We start from the raw sequence: 17,919 nt of genomic DNA, 5'->3' as shown, positions 1-17,919 counted from the left end.
GGTTAGGGGCCAAAAGTGAACCATAAACGAGACTTATCTGGCAAGGCTCCACCAGGCTTCACATCATAACACTCGCTTCACAACTCCTAATCACAATCCACAGCCCGTAATAATATAATATCATACACCACTATCCACCATTATGAGTGTACGTTACTTTCCTCCTGATTTTCAAACTTTTAAAACAGCTCACTCTTGTAACTGATTCCAGGTATTTCTGTAATTCTGCCCAACACCAACCCCATTTTCTCAGGACCCCACATTTTATAAAGCCGGCAGCTGCCCCAAAAGCAAAGCCGCTGCGGCAGCCCTGCCGCCGGTGGAACCCATGAAAACAGAGCCACAGCTCCAAATTTCCGAAACCCAAAAGAAAATGGAAAAGAGAAGTATTTATATATAGATATATATATATATATTCGACGAGGCCATTGTAATGGAGTTGGCTCTGTGAAGTGTGAATTGCTTCTTCTTCTCCTTCTCCTTCTTCTTCTTTAATTAAAATGTTGTGCAGAAAGAGCTCCACCAAGAAATGCAGAGGATCCGTACCGGTGTACCTCAATGTGTACGACCTCACCCCCATCAATGGCTACGCCTACTGGCTAGGCCTCGGGGTCTACCATTCCGGCGTTCAAGGTCACTACTCTACTTGAGCATTATCGCAGATCTGCAATTTGCTTTCAAAAATGTTGTTTATTCTTGAAGAAAAACGGACATTTTATTTTCAGAGTTTGGAAGCCAAATGAGCTGAATTCTTGTATTAGATTTTTATTTTTAAAATTTTTGTTGGGTTCATTTTGAATTATTTTTACTTTCCGGCATTTTCTTAGGAACCAAACGGCGTGTTAGGATGTTATTTGAATTTTTGCGGACTTACGGTTTGCTTGGTTCTAACCACTATATTCAAAGTTTGGTTGTTGAAATAGAAATCTTTAGAATCTTACTTTTTATGAGTCAACATAGCAGAGGAGGTTGGTTGCATTGGTTGAAAAAACTTTAGATCTGCATTTTCTTGGTAACCAAACGAGCTAGAAGTTTTGTTTTGATTTGAATTTTGTTTGCGTTTGAACTGAGGCGTGGTTGTGATTGGATGTCACGCAGTTCACGGCGTTGAGTACGCGTTCGGGGCCCACGAGTATCCAACGACTGGGATATTCGAAGGAGAGCCGAAACAGTGCGAGGGATTCAGCTTCAGGAAGGCGATTTTGATCGGATGGACGGATGTGGGTCCGGAGGAAGTGAGAGGAATAATGGGAGACTTCGCCGAAGAGTACAAAGGAAACGCATACAACCTCATCACTAAAAATTGCAACCATTTCTGCAACGATGCATGCATCAGATTGACTGGCAATCCAATTCCCAGTTGGGTAAATCGTCTTGCTAGAATTGGTAAGAATGCCTTCACCATCAACATCATCAATTTCTTGCTTTTCTTTTTTGACTTTTATCTATTTTTTATTTCTTGTGTCATTCCATGCTACCAAATCCCCATTATTTTAAGAGTCGTTTGTTAAATTATTGAATTGTTGGAATTGAAATCGATTTTGGAACTTTTCAATAATTGAGATGAAGAAGAGGGGCAAGCCCTTTGATTTAGAATCCGGTTATTTTAGGGTACTTCCTGGAGCTACCTTCCAAAATCTCAGCCTCTGGGTATCTAAACCTTGATGTGACAGTTAAGATTTTACTACTAAATTCATTTTTAAACATTGAATCAGGTTCTATTTTGTAAGGCATCATGTGAATTGATCCAGGATTGTGGAAGTATGGGGCAAAGGAAAAAAATAGGTAGAGATCAAAATTTTTTGTTTGGTTTGCCATGAAAAATATCTATATGTAAAATAGAAAATTTTATATAAGCCTATATGTTTCAAAGTCTTCATTCTTTGTAATAAAAAAATATTAAACTTAAACTTGTGTTTATTTTCTTTCCTTTCCTTCCCTTATTCCTTGCACCTTTCATGTCTTAATTGGGTTTATTGTTTGGTTCTCAATAGTATCAAGAAAAGAAAAAAAAAATGTTAAGAAAAATGTTTTTCAAATGTTTGGTTTACTTGTGACTGTGTTTGGAAATTGTTCTTGATAACAATTTTATGTTTTCTAGAACAAAAAATACAATTTTCTAACTCAGAAATACAGTTGACAAATTTTTGATGGAAAATGATTTTTTTTTTTTTTTTTTGAGAAATTGATTTAAAAACATGTTTTTTACCGTATAGTTTTGACAACAACTGAAAATAATGAAGAAATTTTTTAAAAACTTTTGTATTGTATATAATTATATAGTACCCTCATGAGACATAAGTCGGAAAAAACTATTTTTCATATTTGAATTCACATATAGAATTTTGTTCCTAAAAATAATTGAGAACTATTTTAAAAAGCAATCTCGAACCAGTCATTTGTATTTTCAAATTATTTAATCTTTATATAATAAATGAAAAATAAGTGAAATGAATTTGAAGAAGTATACAAAAATAATTTATCTAGTTTTTATTTATTTTTCATTTTTGTTTACTTTTTTTTCCTTCCCTATTCTCTCTTTATTTCTTTCACTCTTATTTTCCTCAAATTTTCCAAGAACCAAATATAGGAGAAAAGAAGGGTATTTCTCTCTCCTTTTTACCAACTTTTTAAATAGCAAAATTAATTAAGATGTAACCTTTTAGAATTTACCTTCTGTTTTTACAAGATATGAGAACTTTATTTTTTGATATAGAAAATGTCTAATAATATGTATTTAGAAATGATCATTGAAACTTTCTAAGTACAATATGAGCCATATTTAGAGGCGCTAAATATTGTTCTTATTTAAAAAATATAAGCATGTCCTCAAAATATCAAAACCGAAAGCAACATTTTTTATAATTTTTGATCCAGAATTAATAAAAATTTCTTCATTATGAAAATCTAAAACAACAAAAATAGAGAAACTTCTTGAACTATGATGCACTTTCCAAAAGGGATGAACTGATACCTTATGCATGAACACTTTTTTTTTTTCCATTTAGTGAAATAAATTGACACAGATGCATGATCAATTTTATCTCTATGACATTATGCTGTGAAATGCTTCCATATACAAATCGCAGATGCACATTGTTTTTCAATGTCTAATATAATGAGACCATGTTGCAGAGTGCATTAATTCATCTGCATGGTGCACCTTGTGTTGAGGTTGTAATTTTTGAGGTCACATTATGAAATGCACCTTACAAATCTGTAATATATCTTTTATTAGTTTTTATTAATGAGATTTTGTTGATAAATGAACAGATAAGAACACATTTTTTGTTGTAAATGTTGCTGGGTTGATGATGATAAAATTTGTGAAGAGTGTGTCTCATAGTCTTAGTAGGGTCTTAAACCCTGAGGAGTAGCTCAGTTAGTCCGACCTTGGGTTTGTTCCCCAATGGTCACCAATTCAAGTCCCCTTAGAGCCACTGGAGGTTTACCCGGTCGTTAACTTCAGGGCCCCATGGGATTAGTCGAGGTGCACATAAGCTGGCTCGGACATCCATGATTGTCAAAAAAAAAAAGTCTTAGTAGGGTCTTGGAATTGGCTGAGTAATTAGTTCATGTTTTTGCCAATTGGTTGCAAGTGTGATTCTTGACATAAAGCCGATCCTATTGTAAGAAACAACTAATCAACTCAAGTTGCATTCTTTCTTTTTCTCCCCCCTTTTTTTTTTCTTTTTAAATTTTGGTTCTTTTTTGCCCATCCACCTGAGCCTTTCCTATCTACTTCAATCAACATTTTGAGCTCAAAGTTTTTTCTTTTTTTTTTCTCACATGATTCAGTAAATCCTGAATGGTTTATCGCTATTAGAATATCGTGAAAAAGTTTATTCTGCAAAATATTTTTCTTCCATGTCTTGTAGCATGAACTTCAGTTCTCATTCTCATTCATTGCTGGAACTTTTTTCTGAAATTATTCCCAGTATACACTGATATATGCATTCTAAGAAAATGCAGGGGGAAACATATTTTTGTACATTTTAAAAAAAAATTATTTTAATGCTGTATCCAAACACAGTCTATAGACAATACTTTATTGATGACATATATGAAGTAACATGCCTATGTGTTGATGCATTATAGGTTTTTTCTGCAATTGTGTTCTACCTATGAGCATAAATTCGACTAGAATCAGCATCAGGCCTAATGGAAGAGAAGAAAAGGCTGATGAAGTAGAGAAGAAGAAATTGAGAAGCCCCTCAAATAGATTCACATCTTCTTCCAATTCTTCTTCTTCTTCGTCATTGTCTCCTTCTGGCACTGCTGTTCGGAGTGGTAGGGGCAGAAGCAGAACCAGACGCACTCATCCTCCACCTTCACCTTTGATTATCAATTCACCTTCGTCAGCCTAAATGTCGGTCAGTTTCTGAAGCATAGGTGTTTAAGTTCTCATAATTGCAGACCAAAAAGAAGTAAAATCATCTTTGAATTTTTTTTTTTCTGTTCCATTCTTTTCTTGTGATCTTATAATGCTAACACCTTCCTAAGAAGCTGTGTGCTGGTTTGCAGCAAATATCTGTACATTTATATGGGATTGTGTTTTTATTTATTCCTTTTTCTTTTTGGGGGAAGTTATAGACATTTTCCCATCCAAATTTTGTCCTAGTCTCTAGTCTTAACCTCATTGTGGCGCTTATTTCCTTGCAGCCAACTAAAAAGCCATGTCAGCCTTTCATTTTGCATTTCTTGTAGCCACCATTTGGAGTATGTAAATTGAAATTATGGCTGCTGTTCAATGAAGAGGTTAACAGACTAAAGAGAGTGTTGTTTGGTTAGCATGAAAGTCTTATGGAAATTGTCCTTGCATGGAGAAAAAATAGGTCTTTTTTTTTTTTTTTTGGTGATAACCAAGGAATCGAACCCTTTAAACTCTTTATGGGGACCCAAACCTCGGAACCAGCATTGGACCCAAATCTCAGGAAGTTGATTGTACTCACCATAATCAGTATCAGGTAATCGAAGGCATTCAACCAGCAGGAAAAATCGAATTACTTATAGCATGGACTACTTTGCAGTGGCAGCTCTTGAACTGCTGCTGTCCCTCTTGCTGATTTCTCACCATATTGTCACTACATGGTCCAAATGACCCTTTTAAGTGCCGCACATAAGCTTAGGAAGAATCTAAGTCCGTGACAATATTCTCACTTGACATCTCTCTTCTTTGTCCATACAAAATTGGCAACAATAAATCCTTATAATAAGACTATTTAATAGATGCATATATTAAAGAAGTTAATCATATCTAGGGGCAATATTTTAAGCTTCAAACTCATCTCATGCAAAACAAAATTTTGATTAGGCCCATTAAAGATTTGATTCTATGCTCCTTATCATCACCTCTGTTGTATTTTTTTCTATAAAAAAATTAATGGTATTTGATAAGGCAAAAAGAAAAGCAAATTGTCAAGAAAATTTCATCCATTTTAATAACCATATAAAAAGTAATTTTTCAAAAGTAATTTTTCAATAATGGATATATCATCTTTAATAATATTTTAATTATTCTTAAATAATTTGGAAATTACCAACTTGCACTCAAGATAAATATTAAGTATTAATAGAATATTAATAATTAATTGATGATTTATTTTTTTTCTTTATTTAAAATAATATTATTCAATATAATACATAATAAATAAATTTTATATTGTATCGTTGAATATTTTATATTAATATATGAAAATTTATATCATATATTAAATATTACAAATTATTTTAAATCTTTTAAATATATTATTAAACTTTATATTATTTTTTTCCTAATAACTTAATTATTTTTATCAAAAGATCACACCTAAAATACTAGGAAATGGCCTAATGATCCCAACTAAAATACTAGGAAATGAGTAGAGTATTGAAAATGATGCAATTTTATTGGCAAAATTGACATTACAAACAATTGAATGACAATTTCCTAAATTCAAATGTAAGAATTTTTGTAAGTTTTACATTTGGATACATCTCTACTCTACTAATTCAAAGTAAACATATTGTAAGGTGTGACTTGAACAACACCCACATGGCATTCAAAGAAAAAGCAACTTTGGGCAAGGTAAAAGGAAGGTGTACCACATCATAGAATGGGTAGGTGGTAATTTCAATGAAATAAGGATCCAATTGGAAATTAGTTGAAGGAATTTAAGGAGATATTAATGGGTTGTAACGGTTGAAATAAATAAGAAATTAATTCAAAAAAAAAGGGATGATAACCACTCTTACGGAAAGCTAATAAAGCCATGTTAGGCCAAGAGGATAAATACCAAAAATAAAGATGCAACCTAATTGAAGTTGAAGAGGGAGAGAGACTTGTGGCTAGAAAAGGAGTACAACAACAAGGAATATTCTTCTAGGTAAACCCCTTGATTTTAGGAACAATTTTATGCCCATATATAAATATGATTTCAAGTACTCACACATCTCCATAGCATCAATGTAGTTGATGGATGGAGGTCTAATTGTAGTAAGAGCTTGTGTGGACTAAAAAACCCTAGTGGAAGAGGAATAATACAAGGTATTGTTTTAATGTCTAGCTTGTCATCAATGAGGCATTGTTTCAAATGCTTTAGTTGTTGGGATTATTGGATCAATGGAAGGGGAACATGCTTTAAAAATCCTATGCTTAATGGAATTAATTCCCATTAAAAATTTTCTAGGGTGTTAAAAATCATATTTGAATGTTTCTAAACCCTTGTTATCAAAGTGCATAAGCTTTCTCGAAGACCCAACTAGTTTTACACTCGATGAATTTTTCTTTACATCTAGGAAAAAGAGAAGTGTGGACCTCTTTTCCTCAAGGGAATGATGGTTGAGATTTCTATTCGATGAATAGAAGAATAAAAGATTAGATTGTATAACCTTAAATCTTAAGAAGGTTTATATGGTATAATCTGATAGGAAACTAGGATCTCTTTGTTCTTATGTCTTGTATTATATAAGAATATACAATCTACCTAGGCTTTTAGATCTTATGCAACAGAAGCAAAAATAACATTTCTAACATTCAAGGATCTAGATTAAAAGACTATAAAAATTTTACCTAGATTTGGATGTTATCATATCAAATCCGTGCGCTAAGGAAATGTCTAAAAACTCTGGAAGTTTCATACACCCAAGATCTTTCATTTGATGACTATAACTACGATCTTGGTAGCCCAAATGATGGGCTTTGGAAGAAAGGAAACTTTAGCTAAGGTTTTTCAAATGACTCTAAAAAGTGATTTAGGAAACTCTAATCCCCAATAGGGTATTTATAGGGCTTCCTTATCGAGCTTAAGTGATTTGAGCTTATATGGGCTTAGGTAACTTAATTTAGCCCAAATTGGGTCCTAATTAATTAATTAATCACTCCGAATAATCTAATTAATCAATTAGCCCAATAAAAAAAGTAATGTTCACCATCTTTTGTGCAACTTTCCATAATTATCAAAATATCCTTGTGCACAAAGTGAAGCTAGAGCTAATCCAATCTTCATAGGTCATGTCATCATGGTAAATGAGCTCAAGACGGGGATCATTAGAACCCATAAGAGTCTTGACTCTCTTAGAATTTAATTATGAAGTTGATTCAACATCCCACTATAGAGAATCAATTGTACGTCAGTATCTTACGTAAATAACAAAAATATGAAACTCAAGCTCATGATGTATTATCTATTGCATGCATAATACCTATAAATTGGTGTCCATAATATAATAAGATAGTGTTATCACTTATCAAGATTACCTTTGCAATCCTTGAGTTATAGATTTCACTTATTATGTGATTACTTGACATATTCTAACTCATTTCCACTAAAGGAAAATGTTAGGACCATAGTTTTCTAGATCATTTGTCTTTTGGATCACACAAAGGGACACACTATTTGAATTCCATGAGATATCATAGTGCTTTTATCGAGAATATATGTTGCCACCAGTCTTCATCAATATTGACCTAATCTATGAGGATATGTAACCATTTTTGGGTCTCACCATAGTCAAAGCCTTTTGTTGACTTTGATATAAACTCAATATCCTCTTAAAATTGAAAGTTCATGTAATATAGTAGTTTGATAAATCATGACAATCGATAGCCTTACGTCATGATTTACCTTATGTCATGTTTAATGTGTAACTATACACACTAGTGTACTTGCCATAGGAAACCTATCTTGACAATCAAAAGAAGTTATCATTCCAATTATGAGGTAGTACACTATAATCTCTAATGAATTGCTCAAGTTTATGAATTAATTGTGGACAATTTATCTACTTACAATGAATTCATGACTTATATCCTTTATGTAATTCTTAATGCACTCAAGTTATGTACAATATAAAATATATAAACTTGTATGCTTAGATAACCAATTAATGCAACTGAGATAATAAATGGAAAACCAAAAAACATATAAGAAGTAGTAGAAGATGCAAAATTTAAACCATAGAAGAAGGAGAGACAAATTTGATTCATATCCAATAGACATAAACAAATAAAACTTGGATTCATATCCAATAAACAAATAGGTGAAATGCAAAATTAGATTGTGTATACAATCTTTCTAAATTTTCTAGATTTCCTTGTAGTTTCATATTTCGTCAATTGTATGCCTATCAAATTATCAACGGAGTTGTTGATCTAAGTGATAATTTTCTAACTGCTTACTTTCCAAACATCTAATTGTTCTATATATTTTTCATTCTTTTCATTCATAGTTTCGCATAGAGTGCCAATAATATAATGTCACATTTTTTTGCCCTTTAGAAATTTTTTTTTATCACATTAACTCTAATTTGAATAATTTTTTATATCTAGTCTCACACTAATAAATTGAAGGAGAATCATCTCGTTAAATAACCATAATAAATAGACAACAAATAACTACTAAATAAAAGAAAGTAAATACGAATTAAAGAAAATGAATACGAAATCAAATATCAGGATAAAAAAGAATTCCATTATCAAACAACATGAATTAGTAAATGTGGTGTATGATAGTTAGTTCCGCAAAAGCATGATATTAAACTCTATTCAATGAGATCATAAACCAAAAGTTCCATTAAAAATCAAAATTTCTCTGATATCACGTTTAAATCCAAAAATGATTCAAGGACAAAAAGAAAGAAAAGAAAATCTAAAGTTCTTATAATGAATTCTTGTGAAAACAAGTACAACACCATTGGAATTTAAATAGGTCTAATAAAAGAAAAATAAAGACTAGTGTATCTTTGCTTTAAAAAAAAAAAATTCTAATATAGTAACTAAAAGAAATGAGAGATATAGTAACTACATAAATAAATAAATAAATATATAGGAACTAACTTCTAACAAATTATTTTAACAAAAAAAACCCGAAAATTCTTTTTGAAATAAAAAGTCCAGATTTTTTTTAATAAAAGTCTAGCTTTTTTTTTTTTTTTTTTTCCTTAACAAAAGTTTAGAAAATTATAGCTTTTAATAAATTGACTAAAGATATCCTTTCCATAAATAAAAAGCTGTCATTTTTTTAAGGGTATTTTGAATAGAAACTTGCAAAATGACTTCTTTTACATAAAAATTGTAAATTCCTTTTTTATAAATTGCAAAATTACTTTTTTCAACAAAATTTTGTAAAACTTTTTTTTTTAAGTATAATTTTTTTTTAATAAAAATTAGTTTGTAAAAATAATTTTCTTAATAAAAGTTTTTATTGGAAATAAGTTTCTAGATAAACCGGTAATAAATAATCTATTTTTTCATAAAAATTCAATTTTCCTTTTAATAAAATTAGGTTTAAATCCTTTTTTTTTTTTTTTTTAAATTGTAAATATCTTTCTTTAATTTGGTACACAATTACTTATTTAAATAAAATCAAAATATTTCTTGAAATTAAAAATTTAAAAATCTTCTTTTTAACAAAGCTAGCAAAAATCATTCCTTGTAAATAAAAACAAATTGAACATTTTTTTTATTTAGATAAAATTGCATTTAATAAATAAATAAAAATAAGTTACAACTCAAATATTTTGAAATCAATTTTTATAATAAAAAATAAAAAACAAGTCTCGTTATGATGTAAAACGTGCGTGAAAAAAAAATACGGCGGTAATGTTTTTCCAACACGAACACTTTAAAAAAGAGTAAAAATTTTGTCTCAATTTCCGATAAATTATTATTTTTTTATAATTTTTATTATTTAAAAAGAAGTTTATAAAGTACTAATAACTCTATTAACAGTCCATCCCCTTGATTCACGCGTACCAGACCTGGGCATATGATGGACGTCAAAACGACGCCGTTTTGTAGCCCGCCCTAAAGCCCCAAATTCATTTCACGTCGTGCTCTGCCACTGGCCATGCTCCTCCCTCAGACATCACACTCCCTTCTCACTGCTGAGCACCGCCGGAACAGACCCTTGTGGACATCTCCGTTTGCTGCCCAATGCCGTTGAACTGCTGAAATGAACCTTGCCATTTTCTGGTGCCGTCGTCGACTATTCCCTCATCTCTGGTAAGCCCTAAACCCATTATTGCGTTGAATATTTGAATTGTTGATCCCTTTCTTGTTAGTTATGATACTAATGAACACCGTGACATTGTGAAATGAAGTTGGGCATTGTTTCTCTGTCTGAGATGAATAGAAAGTTGTTTGTGATTTCATTTATCTTCGTTGTTATCGGGCCTTCGGCTGCATTCAGTGTTCATTGATCCCAATCATGTTCAGTCACATATTCAGTTTGTGTTTATGTTTCCAGTTTGCTTGTGTATATTTTTGCAATTTGCAGTTTGCCCGTGTGTTGTTTTGTTTTAATTTTTCTAATTTTCTCTAAAACGTGCAGTAGTCTGAAGAGAGATTTAGGGCTGAATTTTGTGTAAATGGGTTCATTTTGGTGAAGGTCTGTTGGGTTATACGTTAATTATTATTATTATGAACACCGCCAGGTTTTTAATTATTTACATAGATTCACATTTTATTTTTTATAATGAATTTTAATTGAAATATTTGATTAAAAGGGATGAGATGATACCCATATTTGGAAAAATAACTTTCATGTCTTGAAAATTGCAAATGACAATTTTATTCTTGAACTTTCTATCCAAAAAATTGCTTGACAGGAGATAGAAATTAAATATTTATTGAAGTTTGATTTTATGTTTTCAAAATAGGGAGGTCATTCTTCTGAATTTGTTTTTCAATGGCCCTTTAATCAAATAACCCTTTTTAATTTTAATCATATACAAATGATATATTTATGATGTCATGCACGGTTTTGGTCTATTGGTCTGACCTAGCATATTTTCTGATTCAATGACCGGTTTGATTCTATGCACATTGAGAAAAATACTATCATGAGTTTTTGTTTTTATTTTTTTCTTTATTTTTTTTTTAATTTTATTATTCACGTCACCAATTTGGTGCCCCCACAGTGGAGTTGGCAGTCTGCAGCAATTGGGCAACTGGATTTAAATTAGTCAGGCTAGGCCAGCCTCATTTTGAGGAAGAGAATTGTTGAAGCTCAGTCATTTGACCGGCAGGCTGGAAACCCCAGTGACAAGCTCTCCAACACAAACCCTAGACCTCTCACTCTTTCTCTTCTTCAATCATGGCATCTGCTTCTCCCTTTCCACTTTCTGGTAATTCTTCTATTTCTCTTTACTGTCTCCACTTTCCTTTTAGTGCCTGTTTTGCTGTTTGCTTGTTGAGAAATGGCAGGAAAAGAGAAGTAATTAACATTTTCAATCTTGGATAAGCTAAAAACTCATCTCAGCTTGCCCAAGTTCAACTATTTGGCTTCCTTGGGTTGCTTTTTCATTTGTTAGAAATCAAAAGCAATGTTTTATGTTTTTCTTTTGATGCTTGTGTTTGTTCTGCTTTGTTTTCTCAGCAACCAAACTGATGTTTAGGGTTTGTTAATTTCCAGACTGAGATATTGGAAGGCAAGAGTGTTTGATCACATTGGATATTTATTATTTGCGTTGTACTCTTTCTATTTGATGGGGAAGGATTGGATTGAAAATATAAAGTCTAGTATGTGCTTTTTGCACCACAGTCTGACCCTATTGCTCACCGTTATAAATTGCTGACCCATTAAAAGCTGATTAGCCTTGTCTGTTTGCTGACCAAATGGAGAAAATGAGAAGAAATAAAAATTTCAGTCCCAATTTTTTTTTTGAATTATTCAGGAGCCAAGGGAGAAATCAGAAGGGTTAAAAAACTGGAAAAGAAAGGAAAACCAAGTTTTTTTTCATACGCAAACAAAATGAATATATTAACAATGCCCAACAAAAATGCACCAAAGTACACAGGTAGATGAAAAACCCAAGCTCAAATAGACTTAATATAACTATTTGGCTTGCTGAGTTGAGTTTTCACTTTTTTACAAACAGAAGTGATAGAAAATACAAATCAGATTTTTTTTTGCCTTTGCTTGTTTTTGAATGATTTCTTGGAAACGAAATCGAGGGTGAGGCTTAAGATTGTCATATATTCTGATACAATAAGAGGAAATGGATATGGAAGATGTGGGATGCTCATCACAGTTTTGGACTCTACTGGAGCAGAGCATGGTAGTAGTATACTGGTGTCACTTTACTAAAAAACTTGTGAGCTTCAAAATAGAGTTTGACTTGACTGCTTAATTGCAAGAAACAAATTGAATGGGCCTCTAATTGACCTGACCTGACCTGACCTTGGGCTTAGGTTGAGCAGCATGGTTTGCCTTAAATTTTAAATGATTATGGGTTTTCATTTTATTAATGTTTTTGGGCTGTATCTAAAGAACTTTCTGTGTGCTGGTAGGGTGGCTTATTAATCTCTCCACTTATTTGTGGTCTTGATGAAATTCATCTTGTACCTTTTACTTTTCTATCAGGGACTTTAAATGAACTTCATAGTACAAGAAATAGCATTTTATTTTAAAACTTATGGGCTTTTATTTTATTAATGTTTTTGGGCTGTATCTAAAGAACTTTCTGTGTGCTGGTTGGGTGGCTTATTAATCTCTCCACTTATTTGTGTTCTTGATGAAATTCATCTTGTACCTGTTACTTTTGTATCAGGGACTTTAAATGAACTTCATAGTACAAGAAATAGCATTTTATTTGGTACCACTATGGGAATGGGCTGTGATGCCGGAACCTCTGGCTCACAAATTGCACTGCATCAATACAAGAGAAGAAAAATTTCTCAGAAGAATGTTTCTTCTTCGTGTGAGGTTCACGGTGAAGTTGAAGCTTCCCTACCTACTTTGCGATCTTCGGGTTATTATATGGAACCTTGCTTGAAGGAGTTGGCTAAAAGGGAACTGATGGATTCTGGCTTTTGCAGCCGAGTTCAAGATTTTACAGTTGGAAGATTTGGTTATGGACATGTCAAGTTTCTTGGAGACACTGATGTTAGATGGTTGGACTTAGATCAAATAATCAGGTTTGGGAGGCATGAAGTGGTTGTATATGGAGATGAAGGTGCAAAGCCTGAGGTTGGTCAGGGCCTTAACAAGGCTGCTGAAGTAACTTTGGTGCTACAGATAAGATCATCAAGTTTTGAAGAGGGACGACTAAATGATATTGTGGAGAAATTGAGGCTTTGTACAAAGAGACAGGGAGCAGATTTCATTTCATTTAACCCATCAAATGGTGAATGGAAATTCTTGGTACACCATTTCAGCAGATTTGGATTGAGTGAAGATGATGAAGAGGATATTGCGATGGATGATGTGACTGTAGTTCAACATCCACTGGAAACAAATGCTCGTGAGGTTTCTGATATTGATGAAGCCACACTAGTGGAACCCAATGGAGCTGTACTTTCTCATTCTCTTCCTGCTCATCTTGGGCTTGATCCTATCAAGATGAAAGAAATGAGAATGGTGATGTTTCCTGTTGATGAAGAGGAGGATCATGATTTCAGTGGGGAATTTAAACAGCGGGAACAATCTTTCAATAAGGAATATATACGACCTCCTTTACATTATTCTGCTCGGAGGATGAGCCATAAATCTGGTTCATCTGTGGCACGGAAAACTCCACTAGCTTTGCTTGAGTACAATCCTGGTAGTGTTGACTCCAGCTCTTCTGGAACCATTCTTATGGCCCAACAAAATAAGGGAATGCCTTTGAAGACTACAAAAGTAGAAGGATTTAAGCTGGACCTCAAGCATGAGACACCAATAACAGAAAGCCATTCCCGCAACATAGTTGATGCAGCATTGTTCATGGGCAGGTCCTTTCGTGTAGGGTGGGGCCCTAATGGCATCCTTGTTCATGCTGGTGCAGCAGTTGGTGGCAATGATTCTCAGAGGGTTTTATCTTCTGTAATCAATTTAGAAAAGGTTGCAATTGATAAAGTGGTTAGAGATGAAAATAACAAAGTAAGAAAGGAACTTGTTGATTCGTGTTTCATTTCTCCATTAAAGCTACACAAGGATATTAAGCATGAAACAAAAGAAGTTGAAATTGGGTCCTTCAAATTAAGGCTTCAAAACCCAGTCTCTAATCATTTAATGCTTTCAGAGATTTGCCGGAGCTATATAGGAATTATTGAGAGGCAGCTGGAGGTCCCTGAGGTGTCTTCCTCCGCTCGTGTGGTGTTGATGCACCAAGTAATGGTATGGGAATTGATAAAAGTTCTTTTTTCGGCTAGGGAAATCAGTGGACAATCAAAATCTGCAGGAGCTGATAATGAGGAAGACATGATGCATGACAGGAGTGATGGTTCTTCGGATGTTGACCTGGAAGCACTCCCTCTTATTCGGAGAGCTGAGTTCAGCTATTGGTTGCAAGAGAGTGTTTGCCATCGGGTACAGGATGAAGTAAGCTCCTTAAATGAGTCCAGTGATTTGGAACAGATATTATTACTGCTGACAGGGCGACAGCTGGATGCAGCTGTGGAACTGGCCGCTTCTAGAGGAGATGTGAGGCTAGCTTGTTTGCTGAGTCAGGCTGGTGGTTCCACAATAAATCGTGCTGATGTTGCTCAGCAGCTTGATCTTTGGAGAACCAATGGGCTGGACTTCAATTTCATTGAGAAGGACAGGATAAGGCTCTTTGAGTTGCTTGCTGGTAATATACATGGTGCATTGCATGGCAAAAACATTGACTGGAAAAGGTTCCTAGGTTTATTGATGTGGTATCAACTACCACCAGACACTTCATTGCCCTTTGTTTTTCGCAATTACCAGCAGCTTCTTGCCGATGGAGGAGCTCCACATCCTGTTCCAGTCTACATTGATGAAGGACCTGTAGAAGAGGCTGTATCTTGGAGTGTGGGGGAACGTTATGACCTAGCCTATTATCTTATGCTTCTACATGCCAGTGAAGGTAGCGAATTTGGACTTGGGAAGACAATGTTCAGTGCCTTCTCATCAACACATGATCCACTGGACTACCATATGATCTGGCATCAGCGTGCAGTGTTGGAAGCAGTTGGTGCCTTCAGTTCTAATGATCTTCATGTTCTTGACATGGGACTTGTTTCCCAGCTTCTGTGTCTAGGGCAATGTCACTGGGCCATCTATGTGGTTCTTCATATGCCCTTTCGTGATGATTTTCCATACCTTCAAGCTACTCTCATTCGGGAAATTTTGTTCCAATATTGTGAATCTTGGCATTCACAAGAATTACAACGCCAATTTATGGAGGACTTAGGCATTCCATTGGCATGGTTGCACGAGGCAATGGTATGTCATTGTTTCTTGCTCTTGTACAAGACAGAACTTTCATGTTTAGAGCCTTCTATTTTGTCTTTTATCTGGGTCTAGCATTGCCATTCTTTGTGTTACTGGGGTGTCACAAATCCAGTGGTTTATAAATGTTGGCTGTGGCTCTCCTATAGTCTTAGGCTCTTATCCAGGCCGAGGGACTGTAAGCTATTAAACTAGGGTTACAGAGACTACTGTTGAGTTGAGCGTTCTGAATAATTTCCCTGCTAAGAAACTTATATTTTAATCATTTCCATAGATGGAAAGAAATGGATATTGCAATTATGAGATAGTAACATCTTATGATCGGTCACAGAGATTACCATGGAATTTGAACTTCCTCAAAATTGCCTTGCTAAAAAGTTATAATATGGTAATTATCATGGGTGCAAAGTCATAGATTCTAAAATGAAGCTCCATGTCTCTTGTTGAGCACATCATTTTCTCTGGTTGAATTATTTTATTCTATGCAATTGCAGGCAGTATACTTCAATTACTGTGGTGATCTTTCAAGGGCCCTTGAACACTATATTGCATGTGCAAATTGGCAAAAGGCTCACTCTCTTTTCATGACTTCAGTTGCTCATTCATTGTTCTTGTCAGGTAAAATCTCATATGTTCTAGTTAATGATATTTCTTTGCATAATCTCTGCTATTATCTCATTTTTGTTCCAGTTGTTGATAGCCCAGTGATGCTAATCATTCCAGGGAGCCCCTTATGATTAATAAACTAACTTCTGCCAGAAGAATATATAATGGAACTTTTATAAAAGAATGACTATTATTTTGAACCATATTCGCACAAAAGTAAGAGTGATTTGGAGTATAAGTATTCACATTGGAGTCGATCTTTTGGAGCCTTGTGTGTTGGTGAAAGTACAATCATACTGCTGTGCTTAGATGCACTGTGTTGTGGTGCCGAGTCGCTTAGGTTAAGAAGAAAAAGGAAATTCTAGTTGAATCTTTTTTTGGGGGAGTTTTAATTCAGTAGGATTTTAGATTTGAAACTAGCTTATAATTTGGAATATATTGGATTGCTAAAGGATTTAAAATTCAATTTACCTGGATGCTGAAGAACTTTTTCCTGAAATTGGTTTTTGGCTGTGCCAGGGTCCCATGGGGTTTTGACCACCCTGATGGATTCATTGAGGGCTTGGGTAATAGTTAGGTTTTATGGGTGCTTTCTCTCAGTGCTGATTTTTGCGCAGTTGTGTTTTTCCCTTTTTCCTTTTTCCTTTTTTTGGTCCTCTCTGTTTACTCTGGTGTATTGGGGTTGGACATCCTGTTTTTGCTAGGCACTCTTACTCATAGCTTCTGTTTTCCCATTAAAAAAAGGGTTTTCAGTGCTAATTAGGATAGGCAGAACTTGCTCATTAAGGGCTTTAAAGCTCAGTTCTAGGTTATTGGATTTTTTTTTATATCATTTTTTCTTGCACTCGTAGGTTCTTAGGAATTATTAGAGTCCGCAAAAACATGCCCAAGGAAGGATTTTAATATTGACATACAATAAAACTGTGGATATTAAACTCTTATGATGTGCTTGACAACAAAAATGAGAACTGTTTTATTCTTTTGGAAACTGAAAAAAATGACAGAAATCCAGTGTTGGCATCATAGTTTTGAAAACTATTTATTTATTTCTTTCTGAAAATCGATTATTTTCAGTAAAAATCAAAATATTGCTCTTTTTATTTCAATAATATGGGCACTTTGACAATTGAAAACAATCCCAAGTCAAACATTTCTTGATATGTTTAATGTGTTCATTTCCCAAAACTAGAATAATTCTTTTCATCAGGAGAAAAAATCCATCGAATCAGTAGCTATAGAAGGAAAGAAAAGGTAAAAATACAATTGAGCAACTCAAAGGCAGAAAATAGGAATGTATTTTCCTACAAAAATCTCAGGAAATGATTCACTTTGCTTTGCCAATCTATCTGCTAAATGATGGGCCTGATGAGAAATCCATGTAAAGGGACATCCTACTAGGTAAATTAGTCAAAGATTTTTCCAGCCATGAGTCCCATTTCCAAAATCCTCACTCCCTTTGTGACACCCAAAGTATAACTGTATTGAGTCACCTTCCATCAAGAAATTGTTGAAACCCAAAAGTAGCTCGAGTCAAACCTTCAACATTCTTAGAAGTTTGCTTTTATAGGCAGCCCTTTCCTAAGCAGCCTGGGAAAGGCTCTAATCATTTTGCCTTATGATCTTGAAACACTCTCCTAATACACAACCATCTCAGGGT

The 17,919-nt window shown here is 33.9% G+C and overlaps 2 protein-coding genes across 2 annotated transcripts in view; both read left to right on the top strand.

Annotated features, from left to right (window-relative positions):
* Positions 1 to 262: 262 nt before the first annotated feature.
* Positions 263 to 4,762, top strand: LOC117921670 (deSI-like protein At4g17486). The gene is made up of 3 exons (XM_034839620.1): positions 263 to 633; positions 1,099 to 1,386; positions 4,099 to 4,762. Exons 1-3 carry the CDS (start codon positions 501 to 503, stop codon positions 4,365 to 4,367), a joined length of 690 nt encoding a protein of 229 aa, XP_034695511.1. The 5' UTR covers positions 263 to 500; the 3' UTR covers positions 4,368 to 4,762.
* Positions 4,763 to 10,288: 5,526 nt separating this feature from the next.
* LOC117922021 (nuclear pore complex protein NUP96) overlaps positions 10,289 to 17,919 on the top strand; it is a 34,134-nt gene continuing 26,503 nt past the window's right edge. Inside the window, exons 1-4 of the mRNA XM_034839993.1 lie at positions 10,289 to 10,483; positions 11,401 to 11,607; positions 13,033 to 15,650; positions 16,151 to 16,274. Coding sequence (XP_034695884.1) covers positions 11,577 to 11,607; positions 13,033 to 15,650; positions 16,151 to 16,274 — 2,773 coding nt within the window. The 5' untranslated portion in view covers positions 10,289 to 10,483; positions 11,401 to 11,576. The remainder of the gene's footprint in view (positions 10,484 to 11,400; positions 11,608 to 13,032; positions 15,651 to 16,150; positions 16,275 to 17,919) is intronic.

Source organism: Vitis riparia, chromosome 9, assembly GCF_004353265.1.
Source record: "Vitis riparia cultivar Riparia Gloire de Montpellier isolate 1030 chromosome 9, EGFV_Vit.rip_1.0, whole genome shotgun sequence".
In the NCBI taxonomy this organism is placed as follows: domain Eukaryota; kingdom Viridiplantae; phylum Streptophyta; class Magnoliopsida; order Vitales; family Vitaceae; genus Vitis; species Vitis riparia.
Note: the sequence above shows the minus strand (reverse complement) of the source record. Positions and strands in the feature narration are given on the sequence as shown.